General features: G+C 35.2%; 1 protein-coding gene across 2 annotated transcripts in view; it reads right to left on the reverse strand.

Annotated features, from left to right (window-relative positions):
* Positions 1–19,511, reverse strand: part of FANCB (FA complementation group B) — a 34,929-nt gene that overhangs the window by 12,976 nt on the left and 2,442 nt on the right. The window contains exons 2-5 of one of the 2 annotated variants that reach the window (XM_053579981.1): positions 15,138–15,265; positions 13,668–14,683; positions 8,772–8,924; positions 5,686–5,778 (exon numbers count right to left, since the gene is read on the reverse strand). In XM_053579981.1, the coding sequence (XP_053435956.1) occupies positions 5,686–5,778; positions 8,772–8,924; positions 13,668–14,597 (1,176 nt within the window). In that variant the 5' untranslated portion in view covers positions 14,598–14,683; positions 15,138–15,265. The remainder of the gene's footprint in view (positions 1–5,685; positions 5,779–8,771; positions 8,925–13,667; positions 14,684–15,137; positions 15,266–19,511) is intronic. The other variant, XM_053579980.1, reaches the window with a different exon arrangement.

Here is a 19,511-nt window from a genome sequence, read left to right on the forward strand (position 1 = left end):
ATTCTATAGAAAAGTACAGAATACTTCTGAGAGCAAAACTTTTATTTATAGATTTTAAGTCTCTAACTACAATAACAATGTATTCTTTTTCTTTCAAAGTAAAATATAGCAAATATAGATTTTATGTATTAAACCAAGAAAATGCCAATGTATTAGCATCTGTTCACTATTGAGTTATTAACTAGTAATCAATACAATAAAAAAATCAAGGCCTACAAACACTCCCACCCCCACAAACTGATTTTTGTTAAAAGCAAAGCATCCACATAACCAGATATCATAATTAATAAAAATGACCACTTTTGACACTGTTTGAAATCCTCTGTTCATGTAACCTTTATAGTAAAATTTTAAAGACAACACATAATAGCTCCCAAACTGTCACAAATTCTTGTGTGAATAAATTCAGTGCTAAGGTTGACTCTACTGAAAAAAAAAATACTGAAAAAACTAATAATTTGGTTCTGAAGTAGGCACAAGCAATTCCATCCTTTTATCAGATTTCAACACTAAGGATGAAACATTAATAAAATATATTTTGCTACTGAAACTTTAAAGAGTGGTGTTATTGAAATGATAGAAGATGCTTCATTTCAGATGGATATCTGAGGTAGTTTAAGTATTAATCTGGCTTTTAATAAAACACATTTTTCTAGATTTAAAAAACAAAATGGATCCCAATTTTGGATTCCTTTCTTTTAAAGTAAATTTCAAGGCAGGTAATTAAATTCTATGCATCAATGAATAGAAGTTGGAGTATGAAGTCTGAATGATTTCTATGTCTTACGTCATTAAAGTATGCAAATTGTCTAGTTAATATTCTAAACCTTATGTTGTCCTAGTTCTGTAGGCTCCACATCATTCACACTCCATCACCCATTTTCTCAGTAATTTGTGACTTGGGGAGAGGGAGATGGACCCAACAGAGGTACACCCACATCTGAGTTGCTGGTGGGCTAGGGCAGGGAAGAAAGGGCCATGTGGGTAGATTGAAAATGGACCCTCAAAAATTATCAGCATTCTCTCTTCACTCTTCTCAACACACTCCCCAGACCAGGACCAAATAGTGAATTATCAGACTAGTTAAATAACCTATGCTGTGAAGTTCCATAATAAAACTTTAAAAATAAACACAGGGAAGAAGTTTAAACATAAAAGCACACCTCACCTTCTCTTCCTAGATATTCAATTCCATTTACACAGCCAAAAGATTATCTTGCCAGAGCTTTTCTACATATATGGTAAGAATGCTCTTTCTCATTCACACAAAAAAACCCATCCAAATTTTAATTAGCCAGACCACACCTATGGTGCATTTTACAAGGGTACACTCTATGTTAAGTGTAGAGTATAAATGTCTTAACACAATAATTAAGAAAGTGCAATGAAGGCTATGTTAACCAGTTTGTTCTATTTCAAATTGTATATAAAACCAGCACATTGTACCCCATAAATGCATTAATGTACACAGCTATGATTTAATAATAAAAAAAAATACAGGAGCACACTACACTGCATGACACTGAACCTTGCTTTTTTATTGTTTCTCATTGTGATCTCTATCATATATGCAGATGATAACACAATACAAGAAACATTTTACAGACTGGTACTGAAGTCAATACTCGTGTAACTCCACCCACGCCAAAAAGCTGCACTCCAGGCGCTGCCTGGGGACCCTACAGCATCGCAAATCTCCCCCTTTTCCACTGGTGGCAACACTATTCCAGCTTTTTGAGGTAAATTTCTTCTGTGTCTTCGTAATTTTATCAGCCTTGTGTAAATCCTAAGGAATATTAGTGTTTTTGTTTTGTTTCTGAACATTTTATAAATGAAATCATTCTGCATAAATTAGCTTTTCAAATTGCCCATGTTGTCATTAGTGGCTGTAGTTCATTCTTCCCATTGCTTTACAGTAATCCATCATACGACTACCACAATTTACTTCTCTCTTCTCTCACTGATGGGTATTTGGGTTAGGCCCAGTAGTGGAATATTACAAACAATGATGCTCTGAACATTTGTATACATGTACACAAGTTTCTCTGAGGTACTAGTCTCCCTATTTCCCCTCCAGAAATTGAATGGGAAACAAATTTCACAAGAGAAAGGGCAGTGAAATAGACTCAAGTTCTAGCTTGGCAAGTCACTTAACCTTTCTGGCTCTCCATTTGTTTCCTTTTGTGTAAAATGGGGAGCAGGTAGTCACTCATCTCTAAAAGGCCTTTCAGCACTTAGAACTTTATTATTCACCTTGAAAGTTACTGATTACCTGTAGATACTTCAAATAAAATGAACCCTCTTGTATCTCTCATCACCACTTTCATTTGTCCCCATCTTCCCTTATGTTGTTTAAAACCTTTCATATTTTATCTCTGTGCTATATTTTAGATAATTTTTCTAACACATTCTGGTTCACTAATTTGCTCCGCATCCCTTCATCCCTTTGGGTTAACTGGCAAAGTAATCTGTTGATCTCTTTATTACGATGTGTTTTTAGTTGACAGAAATGCAATTTTGGGTATTTTCTGTGAATAATTACTCATAATGTCTTATTTATTTATGTGCTTAGTTATTCTGTGGGCAGCTCATTTTCTTTCAGAAATTACTGTGGGAGGGAGGCACCTGTGGCTCAGTGGGTAGGGGGCTGGCTGCATATACCCAGGGTGGCAGGTTCAAACCCAGCCCCGGCCAATCTGCAACAAAAAATAGCCGGGCGTTGTGGCGGGCGCCTGTAGTCCCAGCTACTCCGGAGGTTGAGGCAAGAGAATCACCTAAGCCTAGGAGTTGGAGGTTGCTGTGAGCTGTGAGCCCACAGCACTCTACCAAAGGTGATAAAGTGAGACTCTGTCTCTAAAAAAAAAAAAGAAAAGAAAAAAAGAAAGAAATGACTGTGAGATTTATACGAAGCCTAGGATAAATGCGTTTCCAGAGAGGATTTTATGTTTGCTTCTGCCAGGTACCTGGGCACCACCAGGTTCAACACACATGTTCTCAGGGCAAAAGTAGCATCAGTGGTCTGCTTATCTCTCTGGGTTCCAGCCTTGAAAATCTGACTTGATAATTTATTCTTGTCAGCTTTTTGAAGATTTTGTAAATGTTTTAAAAATATTAATATTTCATCCATCATTTTAAGTTTTTAATTAGGAAGGTTGATTTCTGCTTCACAAATTAAACCTTTCATAAAGCCACACTTTCATAAATTAAACTATTTTGGCATCATTTCTAAATCAGTATAAAGATATCCCTTATTTTTTACAGCTACATAGTAGTCCATGGTTCAGGTATATCACAATTTATTTACCATACTCATAAAGATATTTAGATTCAGACCAATACTGTTGTTTATAAACATTACATAAATGTACTCATAAAATCAACTTCATTCTTAGAACAAATTTCTAGAAGTAAAACTGCAAGAGTAAAAAGACATGTGCAATTCATGTTTTAATAGCTATAACAAGTTTTCCTCTGAATAGGGTGGGCCACTTTACATTTCCAACAATACTATATAAGAATGCACATCTATATTAAGAAAATCAATCCTTTGTCATGTGTCACAATTTCTTTTCCCACAATTTGTTTATTTTGTTCAAGGTGTAAGTTTTTTATAATCTCTTCCTTTATAGTTCTATGTCTGCTACAATGTTTTATTTATCTATTTTCACATTCATATCTAATATGCATTTAATAATCATTTATACTCACTTTAATAATTAAAATACTTGCATAATAATGTTTGAAGGGCCTGCAAATTTACTAGCCTTTTCCAGAAAAAGTTTCCTGGAAGTAGGGAGAGAAGAAAAAGCTAAATGATACCATGAGTAAAGAGAAAAATCCAAAAGGAGGAACAACTGACCTGACCTCATTTGTATCATTTTAAAAGGGGGGTGCACTGGGTGGGTGGATTGCCTGAGCTCACTGGTCCAAGACCAGACTGAGCCAGAGCGAGACCCCCATCTCTCCTAATAGCTGGGGCATTGTGGTGGGTGCCTATAGTCCCAGCTGCTGGGCGGCTGAGGCAAGAGAATTGCTTGAGCCCAAGAGTTTGAGGTTGCTGTGAGCCATGACACCACAACATTCTACTGAGAGTAACAAAGTGAGACTGTCTCAAAAATCAATAAATCAATAAATAAGTAATAAAATAAAAGTGCATTATTCTAGATGTAATAAAGACCAACAAGACATAAAATCAAATAAAGTATAAGTTTTGATTAACCACCACCCCAAAAAAACTACAAAATATTATTCTTGCCTTTTTTATGTAACAAGGTCTCACTTTGTTGCCCAGGTTAGAGTGCAGTGGTGTTATCATAGCTTATTGAAACTTGAAACACTTAGACTTAAGTGATCTTTCTATACCCCAGCCTCCCAATTATCTGGGACCACAGATATGAGCCACTATGCCTGGTTAATTTTTTTTTTAATTTTTTGTAGAGACAGTCTCACTATGTTGATCAGGCTAGTCTCAAATTCCTGACCTCAAGTGTCAGGCTATTGCAGGCATGAACCACCATGCCTGGCCCCCAAAACATTTTTGTGACAACTACATACATACATTTGCATATGAACTAGACAGTAAATAAGGGGAACATTATTAATTTTCTATATCTAATAATAGAATTGTGCCTACATAAAAGAATATCCTTATTTTTAAGAGATTCCTTATTCCATATAACATTTGCAACTTTCAAATGGTTCTGCAAAAAAGCATACACACAGATACCCACAAACAGATGAGGCAATTATGATTTTTTTTTTTTTTTTTGAGACAGAGCCTCAAGCTGTCACCCTTGGTAGAGTGCTGTTGCATCACAGCTCACAGCAACCTCCAACTCCTGGGCTCCAGTGATTCTCCTGCCTCTGCCTCCCAAGTAGCTGGGACTACAGGCACCCGCCATAATGCCCAGCTATTTTTTGGCAGGCCCGGACTGGATTCGAACCCGCCAGCTCAGGTGTATGTGGCTGGCACTTTAGCTGCTTGAGCCACAGGCGCCGAGCCGGCAATATGATTTGTAAAAGTAAAAACAATTTAATCTATGGGGGGATACCAGGATAATCCTGGTTCCATTTGGAACTTTTCTATATATTTGACAATTTTCATAAATAAAAAAGGCAGCTTATAAAACACATACATCTTATAATCACATTTCCATGCAAATTTGCAAACATTCATTTAAAAATATGCAAGAATATACATGCCAAAGTGTTAAAACTGGTTATTCCTCAGTAGTAGAATCACAGGTAATCATTAGTTTTCTTTTAATATTCCTTGCATAGTTCAGTATTTTATAAGGAACATGCGTTACCTTGGTACATTTGGAAAAAAGAAACAACTCTTAGGAAGCTTCTTACGGAAAACTTGAGGGTAAACTGTTCATGTATGGGATATCTTATGATTTATCATATTTGCTGCCACTCTAAAACAGATACCATACTAAACTGATCCCAGAAAGAATGTGTTTTCAAAAGTGAACGTCTCATATTTTCTCTCATGAAGCTTCATTTTAGATGGTGCCATAATACTTTTCATAGAGGCGCCAAAAAAGGTAAAAACCCTTTGAAATGTTACTGTTTCCCCAAGTACTAAGTTGCTTATACTTTAAAAACCTTTCTTTCAATGTTCTTTCCTTCATTTAGAATAGCACTGATTAAAAAGCAAAAGAAAAAAATGCAAATACTAACTTTTATTCTACTTTCCAGAGGTGGAATCACCAAATGACGATTGTCTTCTTTGTCTTCAAATAAGTCATCTTCACTGCAATCCAATGGTTCACTCTAATAAATTAAAGGAAAACACTAGAACTGAAATTTTAGACTTAAACATTCATAAAACAAAATGCAATTAAAGTTTATCTAAAGAGCAGTTTCTCATGTTACATGCTATTCTACAAAAGGCAAATTATACATTTTTTGCCCATCATCTTCTTATAATGAGAAAAAAATTACAGATTCCTATTACCACTTTAATTTTTTTTTTTTTTTGCAGTTTTGGCTGGGGCTGGGTTTGAACCCACCACCTCCAGCATATGGGGCCAGCACCCTACTCCTTTGAGCCACAGGCACCACCCATCACTTTACATTTTTATACTGGTTAAATAAAGGATCAGCTCATTAGCTTTTCATAAAATCCTAAAATCTCATAACTAGAGGAAATAAGAATTATCCTCATTTTATAAACGAAAAAGCTGAGGATCAGAGGGAGTTTGTATAGATCTGAAACAGGGTTATAACATTTTGCTGTATATAATGTGTGCACATGTATAATGTACACCCATGTTTTTGGCATACATTTTCAGGATAAAAATCTTTTCATTTTAATTTTTAATTCATATTTTTGTTTATATTTAAGTACTTGGTTTTTATATTATAAAAGAATTTTAGCATTCATTTTTTAATATAAAAGCTATACTTTTAATGCATATGAGCTCTGATACTTAAGTTTACAAACTTGCCACCATGCGCTTACATTGGCAGCACTGTACAAACAGCTCAGTAAGGTTTCATAACCTTTGTATATCAGTGTCGCACAGCTGTGCTCATGTCAATGTGGGGCCAGTGTCTTGCCCAGTGGCATTCATTATTGCTGTTGGGTGTTTCTGAGTGCTGTAGTGAAAATGTCAGAGCAAAGTAAAGGAAGAAACAAACATAAAATTTCTTGTTAAACTTGGCAAGAGTAGAAGTGAAATCAGGGACATGTTAGTCTAAGTTTATGGGGATAATGCCACGAAGAAAATGGCAACTGATGAAAAGAAGTCATGGGGGCCAGTAATGAGCAGAACTGACAAAAACATTGGAAAAATTTGTTGAATTGTGTGTCAAAATTGTTGACTAACTGTATGAGATGTAATAGACCAAGTAAACATCGACAGAGAAACAGTTAGGAAAACTTCAACTGAAAATCTTGGCATGAGAAAGGTGTATACAAAAATGGTCCTGAAGAAACTCACTGATGAAAAAGCAAAAGAGAGGCTCGGTGCCCGTAGCAGAGTGGTTATGGCGCTGGCCACATACACCAAGGCTGGCGGGTTCAAACCCGGCCCAGCGCCTGCTAAACAACAATGACAAGAGCAACAAAAAATAGCCAGGCACCTGTAGTCCCAGCTACTTGGGAGGCTGAGGCAAGAAAATTGCTTAAGCCCAAGAGTTAGAAGTTGCTGTGAGCTGTGAAGTCACAGCACTCTACTGAGGGCGACATAGTGAGACTCTGTCTCAAAAAAAAAAAAAAATGAAAAGTAAAAAAAAAAGAAAAGGAGAGTCAAAATTTGCCAAAATCTTTTAAAAAGGCAAGATCATGTTTTAGGCCATGTTATCACTGGTGATAAAACAGGTTCCTTGAAACAGAGAGTCAAAGTGCACAATGGAAGTCAGTCAATTCCCCACTACCAAAAAATTCCATCAGTCCAAATCAAGAGTCAAAACTATGCTGCTAAACTTTTTTGATATTAGGAGGAATATTCATTATGAATTTGTACCAAATGGAAAAACAGTTAACCATTTTTACTGTTTGAAGTGCTAAAAAGGCTACATGGAAAAGTTAGACAAAACAACTTGAACTTTTTTCCAACTCATGCACCAGTTCACATGGCACTGACTGTGAGGGAGTGTTTAGCCAGTAAACAAATAACTATATTGGAACACCCTCCCTCTTCTTCTGGTCTGCCCCCCAATGACTTTTTCTTTACACAAAGATAAAGGATATATTGAAGGGAAGACATTTTGATGACACTCAGGACATCAAGGATAATAAATGTACAACAGCCCTAATAAATGTACAACAACCCTGATGGCCATTCCAGAAAAAGAGGTCCAAAATTGCTTTTTAGGGTGAGCTAGGTGCTGGCATTGGTGCATTGTTTCCCAAGTAAAATACTTTGAAGTTGACCATAGTGTTATTCAGCAATGAGGTATATAGCACATTTTCTAGGATGAGTTTGCAAACTTAACTGTCAGTTCTCATAAGCATAAATAAAATTCAAAACATTTATACAGATACAGAATTAGTATTACCTGCATATAATACATGATCTAATTTTTTTCTCAAAGCCTGGGGGTGGGGGGCTGGCAACCATATAGCTCAATGGTTAGGGCGCTGGCCACATACACCAAGGCTGGTGGGTTTGAATCCAGCCCAGGTTTGCTAAACAACAATGACAACTGCAACATAAAAATAGGCAGACATTGTGGTAGGCACCATAAGTCCCAGCTACTTGGGAGGCTGAAGCAAGATAATTCCTTAAGCCTAAGAGTTCAAGGCCGCTGTGAGCTGTGAAGCCATAGCACTCTACTGAGGGCAACATAGTGAAAATCTGTCTCCAAAAAAAAAGATTAGGGAGAAGTGTGCTTTATAGATGGCAAAATACGGTAATTTCCCTTATGCCCAAAATTCCAATATATTTTGAACTATTATTTGTTTTAATAAGGCAGTTTCACTTTGTTTTATTCCTTAATCCAATACTCTCATTTTTATTGGCATAAAATGTGATTTTTGGAAGTGACAATAAAGTTAATTCATACTATTATGGTCATTTGCGTTACCACCAGATATGCTATATTACAAATTTATATCAAAAGCTTAGTCAATCTGTATAACATTTGTTGAAAGGAAAGTGAATATATATTTAAGATTTGATCTCTGTATTTTTAAAGTTCAAAAGGTTACATTAAGTATACAGTCACAAATATTTAAATGATGGGTCAAAACCTTTTAAGCACTTATATTTTCTAAAAATCATTCTTATAGCTATGTATAATAAGTAAACAGAACTTACTGAATAATTAATGTTTTCAAGATTTGTTATTTGAAATGAAGTCAGCCAATCTGAGTTCAAGGAGTCTTTAAAAAATAGCAATAGTTGTTCAGTTCCAGCTCCAATAAAGTCATCTATCAGAACTATGCTAATATTTTCCCATTTAGCAGCAACCTAAAAAAAGGGGAACATTAAAGGAAGAACAGAGAAGAAAAAAATCAGATATAAAAATAAACAAATCCTTTTGTTATAATGTAGTTATAATTTGTTATCCCCAATCTTACAAATGAATAATGAAATGGCAGTATAAAAAATAAAATAAAGATATTAAGGGATCAGAAAATATAAGGAGTTATAATAACTTTATAAATAGCAAGGTACTAGATTCAATATTTTGTTGTCTAGGCAGTGTCATGTTCTTGATTTCTACATTAAAATTTTATTATCTATAAATTCTAACACCACTCATGATTGAATGCTCTGGAAATTCTGACATTTACCATGAGTAAAACTCTAGTGAAGATTCTTTCTCTTTAACAGCTAATTTAAGAATGGCCTCCATTCCCGTAAGTCTTAGAGGATATGTATTCGTGACCAGAGCAATTATCCAAGGAATTCAGTTGCATTAGGTAACCAGAAGGTACTAGTGGACCCCTTAAGAGCTTTCAAAGCAGAATAACTTGTGATAGAGTCAAGATGAACTTAATACCTGAAATCTGTGTGTATGTATGTTTGTGCATGTGCAGAAAAGCTAAAACTCCCATTCAGAATCCCAAGAGCACAGATACATCATCTAGATCAGCAGTCGCCAATCTTTTTGGCACCAGGAAATGGTTTCATGGAAGACAATTTGTCCATGCACTGGGGTAGGGGCAATGATTTCAGGATGATTCAAGAACATTACATCTCCACTTCAGATAATCAGGAATCAGATTCTCATAAGGAACATGCAACCTAGATCCCTTGCATGCACAGTTTACAGCAGGGTTCTTGCTCCTATGAGAATCAATGCCACTACTTATCTGACAAGAGGCAGAGCTCAGACAGTGACGGGAGTGATGGTAAGAGGTTCTAAATACAAAATGAAGCTTTGTGTGCTCCCCTCCTGCTGTACAGCCCAGTTCCTAACAGGCCAAGAACTGGTACAGTACCAGTCTGCGGCCTGAGGGTTGGGAACCACAGATATAGATGATACAGGAGGATAGCTTGCATTAGAACAGGGATGTAAGTAAGGCTCTTCAATCTACATAATCCAATATCAATCTTGCCCCTATAAGGCTAATTTCTAAAGCCGTGATTCCTCACTTGAGTAGGTCAGCAGCTTATGTGTAAACCTCTAACTTCTTCTCATGAATATCATAGAATGTAGTAAGCTATGGGACGAGACATTAGTAACAAGAATGTGTTCAAAAAAAAAAAAGAATGTGTTCAACATGCAAATACCACAGAACTGTGTATGCATGCATGGGATTTACAAGCTATAGCTCTAGAAAAATGCTATCCAGTAGAGATGTAGATGAGCCACAAATGCAAGGTACATATATAATTTTAAATTTTCTAATAGTGGTAAAAAGAAAAGGTAAAATTAATTTTAATACATTTAACACAATATATTCAAAATATTGTCATTTTAATTCAATGTAATCGGAAAAAAAAACTATTCAGATATTTTACTTTTAGCTCTTACTAAGTCTTTGAAATCTGATGTGTATTTGACATTTATAACACAATTTAATTCAGACTAACCACCCTTCAAAGTCTGAATAACCACATATAACTAGTGACTATCATATTAGACAGCATAGCTCGAGAACGCATTAACCTCTATGGACAACATGCCAATATCTATGCTTCAGGTATACTTAACAATGATCTCAATTTTGAAATGCCTGCTATATAAATTTTTGTTAAAACTTGCAGAGACAGTTTCTACTCAAGAAAGCAAGCCTAAGAAGACAAAAGCTAATCACGTATTCCTCTAGACTCAGCTCTGTTTCAAGTCCTATCATTGGATTACACATTGTACCTGGGGCTTTTGTGAAGGGCTGATCTGGAAAACACTACCCTTGATTTTCATTATTATTAACTTATGCTCGTTTCTATTTTACCTATCTTTGAAAGTTGGCTTAATTTCTTCTCGGAATGAGGTACTACAAGAATGAACAGATAGATGGATAGATTGACAGCCAACCAGAAGACTGCTTCTGTTGCTTTCTGTTTGGCAGAAAAACTGCTAACAAAGACCCATTTTATTACTCATTTTATTATTTAAAATTTCTTACATAATATCTCAAACAGTAAATTCCTTTCAGAACTCAATGTTATGTTTCCCTTGTAATATGTTCCATTCAATTGTGAAACCTACTATGTTTACTTTTTTTTCTTAACAGTATACTAAGTGTAATTGCTCTAATGCTATTACTTCTTAGGTTTTCTGGCACAAAGATCTCCACTCCTCTTCTTTTCCTAAATTCCTAGCTTTTATTTCTGTTTTTAAAGTAATCGAATATTTTATCCTAAACTATACCCCCCTTTTTAAATAGGGAAGTATAAATGTAACACTAAGATAGAGGCAGGAAATGCAAAATGCCCCCAACTTAGAAGAAGTTACCCATAGATATCAGGATGTGACACCAGAGCTTTTAAAACAGGGCATTGGAGGGGCAGCGCCTGTGGCTCAGTGAGTAGGGCGCCGGCCCCATATGCCGAGGGTGGCGGGTTCAAACCCAGCCCCGGCCAAACTGCAACAAAAAAAATAGCCGGGCGTTGTGGCGGGCGCCTGTAGTCCCGGCTGCTCGGGAGGCTGAGGCAAGAGAATCGCTGAAGCCCAGGAGTTGGAGGTTGCTGTGAGCTGTGTGACGCCACGGCACTCTACTGAGGGCCATAAAGTGAGACTCTGTCTCTACAAAAAAAAAAAAAAAAAAAAAAAAAAAAAAAACAGGGCATTGGAGAGTAATTTAGAAATACAGAATGTCTGAAGAGGTAGCTTAGGGGGCTAAGTCAGTAGGAACTTAGGTAAGTCATTTGTGAAAAAGATAGCAGTCCACTGCAGAGAAAGAACCCTAGAACACAATTTCAAGTAAGGCGGCAGCAGCAACAGGGCCCCCTACAGGGGCTGATGCAGTCTTTTGCTTTGGATAATATGTTAGTGGCAGAACTTTAAAATACCCAAGCAGGGGATCAACTTCAAAAGAGCAAGGGCTATATTCTGTTGAATTAATGAGGTGCAAGGGAATTAATTTTCCTTATCCAGGTGAATAGAGGATCTTGGGTAGATGCAAGTAACTGCCCTGCAACAGCTACTAACATAATACCTATTCCTTAATAAGCCGTCCTGTGTGCCAAGCTCTGTGCTATATTATGTCATTTAATTTAATTCTCCTATATGATGTCATTTAATTTAATTCTCCCCTCTCAGAGGCAATATGATCCCCAACTTCATACAGGAAGAAAATGAGTTCATAAGAATTAAATACATCCCTTAAGATAACACCAATAAGTGGCTTAATTGGGATTAAAACCAAGGTTAAGTGTTCTTCCCATTATACTGATCACAATAGGATTATAGGACATACCAGAGGTTTTCCCCTACCATTTCTTGAAAAGAAAAAAAGAGTAGAAAAAGACATTTCCAAAAAATTTCCCAAATAAGTATACAATGTACTTTCAAAAGATTGTTTTCAAAATAAAATAGCATAGCTTTTAATTTATTTTCCTTTCGAGAATTTAAGTCCTCTACATATTTGAGGTTGAATATGTGTTATAGAGATTGAACATAATCCATATTAACATAGAGGTAATTCATAAGCAAAGCCTGATGAAATACAATTGCAACTTCTCTTCCCTCCACACAAAATAACAAGTCATATTTTCAAAATGCATTTCAAAATTTCTAAAATTTATTAAATATTCCACATCAAGCTGATAACATGATAAAAAATTTTCATTGCGCTTCTAATTAAGGGGACAAGGCACACAAAATAAGGCGGTACCTGCTTCTTTGTCCCAAAGTAGCACAAAAATGTAAAAAATTGTATAATATACTAAATTACTTCCAGAAGACACATTTCTGACTAGTAATGATGATTTGTCTTGATTTATAAACACTCTATACCACATAACTGAATACATTTTAGGCTAAAAGAATGCAACATTACCCAAAATGTCAGGGTCAGAGAAATATTATTAGTGGAGATACCCTGTTCCAAACCTCTAATTTTCTATTGATTTTCTATGCGTTTTAACCCATTATTTACTACTTAATACCAGCAAGTATTTTAAAGCTATTTCCAAACTTTACACTAAAAGATTGTAACATGTGAATACTTGCTCAAAGGTCAGCTCTGAGTTTCAGAGTGTAATACAATAAAAATCTCTGAAGAACAGTTTTTAGAAAAAGTAACCTAACTTGTCTCTGGAGAACAATTATTTGTCTCTACAGGGATAGTGATACATTTCAAGGAATTTTATATGTTACTTTCAGAAATAAGTCAGAGACAGTAAGTTTAAATAAATATCAATTTTTTAAAAGTTGAACAACTGATTTGAGTTTCTAGGAGGGCTTATCTAGTCAAATCACTAACAATATTTACGTGAAAATACACATCTGATTAGCACAATAACTGGAAATATTTACACTAAAAAACAAGTTAAAATAGTACTACTTATTTACTTATTTATATTTCTAAACAACCCCATGCCTTCATGATTCAAAATGGTAAGGCAAAAAAAATTATCATGTAGTACTCAGATAACTTTAAGAAAAAACAATGTAATTTATATACATATATATAATTTTAAATACACTATTAAAAATGGACTTAGATAATAAAATTCCAGGATGAACTCTATGAAGCACAGGAATATTTGAAAGGTCTAAAACCATCAATTTAGTTATTATAAGAATAAACATCATACCTGAAAGTTCTTTTCCCAAACAGCACAAGCATCACTGGACCTAAAGGATACAATGAAAAAGAAGTTTCCTCCACCTATATCCATAAGGTGAACTGCACAAGGATCTCCAAATGGAAGCTGGCATACCCTTTTAGGAGTCCCATTTTGGAAGGAAATCAGTTGATTCTTTTGAGTAAGGGCAATTAGAGATATTCTTAACTGGTCGTTGATGATCTCAATTGTACGGACATGCACACAAGTTACCACACTGCTATAAGCAGGTGGGATAATGTATGTATCACTTAATACTTCTTCACTTTCAAGAGAGTATACACAAAATTTGGTATTTGAAATTGCATAATCTGATTCTGAAGCCTCCTGGGTGCATCCTTCCTCAGATAAATAACATTCCTTTTTTCCCAATAAAACCATACCCACATTTTCAATCTCCCCTATCCACACAATAGAGGAGAAGTTAACTGACAGAGTAATGACTTTGCCAGTTTCAGAAGACATACAGAAGAATGTTCTGGCATGTCTCCATAAGACAAAAGGGCCATCAAGGACCCTTAAGGTATCCTTCAACTCGTGGCCTATTTTAAAGCTCAAACGCTTTTCAAATTTATTGGTACTGTGGAGAAATAGTAGAAAATATCTGAAAACTTTTTTTTCATTGCTTTGTATCAACACACAAGGGAGGTTAATTCCAGTTCTGAAATCTGACACGCAGTTGCAACAAATAATTTTAAAATGAGAGTTTTCTCCCTTTATGCTGAAGAATCCAGTGGACTTCTGAACAAACGATCTTGTTTCTCTGTCAAATACCATTCTTCTGACATGTAACAGGGATGTTTTTGCAGTCTCTTTATCTGAAAAATTTCCTTTCGATAACTGGAAAACAAGGACTTCCCCATTATAACATAAGAACCTTTCTTGTTTATTAGATGACATTGCTTATTTGTAGTCATTCCACAATATCAAGTCTTCGTGTTTATCTAATTTTTGAAGCAAATTGATTCCAATTGCAGTTTTTCAACCTAAAAAATAAATGAGAAAAAGTGCCATGAAGTGGGAAAAATTGAAAACACACTTCTGTTAGGTACCTATCACACAGGTAACTACGAATTTTGTTAAGTAATCATCTTTAAGCTTTTTATACTATTTTGACAATGTCACACATTGAAAAAACATATCCTAAATATTATTTCTGTAAATCCCTTTAAAAACATAGTTTGCTAAGAATACAAATAGCCACATCAAAAAAGATAGCTGAATATGTTCACAGCATGTACTTAAAGCTTTAGATGCTCTATTAAAAGTAACTGCAGATATTTTTTCTGTTTCAGGGAATTTCTTAAGGATTCTCTTTCTTTTTCTGTTTCAAATCTACCAAATGTAATGTGGTTTCACTCTCTTCCTTAGCCCCTTTAAAATGAAAATTCAGTTAGTCAAAAAAAAAAAAAATGAAAATTCAGTTAGTCAATGGTTTACTTGTCTTGGAGCTCAATTTTTCCCCAAATATGGTGATTCTTGAATTAGACTTCTCACACAGTCCAGGAACTTGGGCTCCTCTTTTTTGGAGACAGGAACTCCTATAGGTTCTATGATGAAAATGAAACCTCAGAAATAAAAATAGGAGATGCTATAACAAAGCTTAAAAATATCTCCATAAGAGAAACAAAAATAAGTCTTACTTTACAAAAACAAGGCATTTTATGAAGTCACTATAATTATTCAAAATAGGAAAAAACTGAGGATTAACCAACTCATTATACTGAACAGAAGAATTAAATAATAGCTAGCAATCATTCACGTTTATTATATGACAGGTACAATATATGCATTATTTCACTTAAGGCTTACAACTATTCTCTTTAAAAAGTATTCTTATTATTCTATCTTTTATACAAGAAAATCTTATTTTGAAGAAGGTTAAGACAATTTTCTTTCGTTTTTTTTCTTAATCAGGCCCAGGTAAGGTTCAAACTTGCTGCCATCAGTTTGAATGGCTGGTGCTCTAACTACTGAGCTATGGTGCCCAGCTAAAGGTAAGATAATTTTCCAAGGTTACACTAATTCACAGTTAATACTAACTGGCAATGCTGCTAGATTTGCAAGAGGGGCCTCTGGCCTCCTGAGTCTACACTTTTAACCACCACACTGTCCTGACATGCATCTCTTATTTGAATAAAATGGTTATAAGAAAAGCAACTGGAGAAAATCAGTAAAACAAAGAAAAACTTCTATATAGAACACATACATAAAAATGTTAATCTCTCTTCATTCAGTGGTTATTATGTAGTGAGTAATGGAAGTCCTAGCCAGAGCAATTAGGCAAGAAATAAAAAGGGCATTCAAATTGGAAAAGAGGAAATCAAACTGTCCCTGTTTGCAGACAATGTAATCTTATATGTAAACAATGCTGAAGATTTCACAAAAATCTTTCAGAATAAACTAATTCAGGAAGATTACAGAATACAAAATTAACACACAAAACCACTAGCATTTCTGTATGCAAATAGTAAACTATCTGAAAAAGAAATCAAGAAAACAATTCCATTTACAGTAGTTACAAAAAACATAAGATACTCAGGAATAAACTTATCCAAGGATGGGAATGATCTCTACATTAAAAATTATAAAACAATCCTTTTATCATAAGGACATTTGCACTAGACTATTTATCACAGCTCAATTTGCAATCGCCAAAATGTAGAAGCAACCTAAATGCCCACCATCCCAGGAATGGATTAACAAGCTGTGGTATGTGTATACCATGGAAAAAGCCATGAAAAAAGATGGAGACTTTACATCCTTACTATTAACCTGGATGGAGGTGGAACACATTCTTCTTAGTAAAGTATCACAAGAATGGAGAAGCAAGAATCCAATGTACTCAATTCTAATATGACAGCAGTAGATGAGCTAATCCAAGGGGTGGAGTAGGGGAATGAGGGATGGGGAGACAGGTGAGGGGAGATGGGAATCACAGTGTATGGCACACCTCTTGGGGGTGGGGCATAAGAGGGACTTTATCTAACAAATGTAATCAGTGTAACCTAATTGTACCCTCAATGAATCACAAGCAATTAAAAAAGAATGAAATAAAAAGAAATGCTCGGCAAAAAAAAAAAAAAAAAAAAAACTATACAACACTAATGAAAGAAACTGAAAAAGACAAACAAATGGAAGGATATCCCATGTTCATGGATTGGAAGAATTTGTTAAAATGGCCATACTACCCAAAGCAATGTACACATTTAATGCACTATCAAAATACCAATGACCAATGACATTCTTCAGAGAAACAGACAAATCCTAAAATTTACATGGAATCACAAAAGACCCCAAACAGCCAATACTGAACAAAAACAAGCAAAAAAAAAAAAAAAAACACCCGAAACTGGAAGTGTCATACTACCTGACTTCAAAACATACTACAAAGGTATAGTAACCCAAAACAGCATGGTAGTGGAATAAAAATAAACACATAAGCAAATGGCATTACATACAGAGTCCATAAGGAAATCCATACACCTATAGTCAACTAACAACAAACGTGCCAAGAGCATACACTAAGGAAAAGACAATCTCTTCAGTAAATGGTGCTGGGAAATTTGGATATGCATATGCAGAAGAATGCCTCTTAGCATATATAAAAATTAACTCAAAATGGATTAAAGACTTAAATGTAAAACCCAATGCTATGAAACCACCAGAAGAAAACATAGGGAAAATGCTTTACAACATTGCGCTGGACAAAGTTTTTTTAAAATAAGACCTCAAAAGCACAAGCAACAAACAAAAATAGACAAACAGGATTACACCAAACTGAAAAGCTTTAGCACAGCAAAGGAAATAATGAACAAGAGTGAAGAGACTTTACAGAAGGGGAGAAAATATCTGCAAACTATGTATCTGACAAGGGCTTAATATTCAGAACATATAAAGAACTTAAATAACTCATCAACAAAAACATATATCCCAATTTAAAAATTGGCAAAAACATTTTAGACATTTCTCAAAGAAAACATACAAATAGCCAACAGGTATATGAAAAAAACCTCAATATCACAAATTGTTAGGGAAATGCAAATCAATACCAAAAGGAGGTACCACCCTGCTCTAGTCAAAATGGCTATTAATAAAAACACAAAAGGTAAGTGTTAACCAGGATATGGACAAAAGGGAACACTTATGCATGTTTGGTAGAACTGTGTATTATTACAGCCACTATGGAAAACAGTATGGAGGTTCTTCAAAAAAAAAAAAAAAAAAACAATAAAGAACTAGTATATGATCCAGCAATCCCACTATTGAGTATATATCTAAAAGAAATGAAATCAATAGGTTGAAGAGATATTTGCATGCCTATGTTTATTGCAGCACTATTTACAACAGCCAAGAAATGGAACCAAACCAAGATATCATCTCCAGACAACAAATGAATGGATTAAAAAAAATGAAATGTACATAGACACTGGAATATAATTTAGCCATAAAACAAATGAAACAGTCATTTGTGACAACATGGATAGATATGGAGGAAATCACATTAAGTGAAATAAGCCAGACTGAAAGACACAGAAAGACAAATACCACACAACCTTACCCATGTAGAATATTATTAAAAAAAAAAAAAAGGGCGGAGTAGGGCACCAGCCCTATATACCAGAGGTGGCGGGTTCAAACCCAGCCCCAGCCAAAAACAAAAACAAACAAACAAAAAAAGGTTTGTTGTATAGAAGCAATGAGTAGAACAGTGGTTATCGGAGACTGGGGAGAAGGAGTATGGAAGAATGGGGAGAGGTTAGTTAAAGGGTATAAAGTTACAGTAAGATAGGGGAAATAAGTTCTTATGTTCTATTATACAGTAGGGTGAGGATGGTTAACAGTAAGATACATGTTAAAAAAATAACTGGAAGGGCGGCGCCTGTGGCTCAGTCGGTAAGGCGCCGGCCCCATATACCAAGGGTGGTGGGTTCAAGCCCGGCCCTGGCCAAACTGCAACCAAAAAAATAGCTGGGCGTTGTGGTGGGCGCCTGTAGTCCCAGCTACTCGGGAGGCTGAGGCAAGAGAATCGCCTAGGCCCAGGAGTTGGAGGTTGCTGTGAGCTGTGTGAGGCCACGGCACTCTACTGAGGGCCATAAAGTGAGACTCTGTCTCTACAAAAAAAAATAAATAAATAAAAATAACTGGAAGTTTCAGAATGTTCTCACTCTGTTTCAGTAGCCAATACTGCATCTCTCAGACCGAGAGACAGCTGCTTTAAAAGCTGCTTAATTAGTATTCCTTTAATCTCTCTTCCCTCCAGTTTATCAATATATTTATGCTACCTCGGTAAACTTTTCTAAAACACACACTTATCCTCTTTTAATGCTTTTCCTCTCTGGAAATCTAGGAAGCCTGACATGTTTGTGTGCAATTTGAAAGACATTATTACACACATTCATATATTTTCATGTAATTTAACTTGTTTATTTCCTTTAAAGTAAACATTAGTTTAAGTAAAAGCCACACCTCTGCTTTACCTATCTTCTTTACTAATGAAGCTGAAACTACTTTGTGATACCTATTGTTCTAGACCTTTGCATTAATTGTTTAACGATAAACCAGTAAGTCAGTGACTTTTTCCCTCTCTTATTTGTTTATTTTTATTGACACCTTGTATTTGTACATATTTATGGGGTACAATTTTATGTTTTGAAATATATGTTGTATAATGATCAAATCAGAGTATTTAATGTAGGCATCACCTCTTGCATTTATCATTTCTTTGCAGTGAGAACAGCAAACAGCAATTTTTTTTTAATAGAAACATATCCGGAAACGAATTAAACTAAGGTTCAATTTAGAAGTTGTTAA

Source organism: Nycticebus coucang, chromosome X (assembly GCF_027406575.1).
Source record: "Nycticebus coucang isolate mNycCou1 chromosome X, mNycCou1.pri, whole genome shotgun sequence".
NCBI lineage: Eukaryota > Metazoa > Chordata > Mammalia > Primates > Lorisidae > Nycticebus > Nycticebus coucang.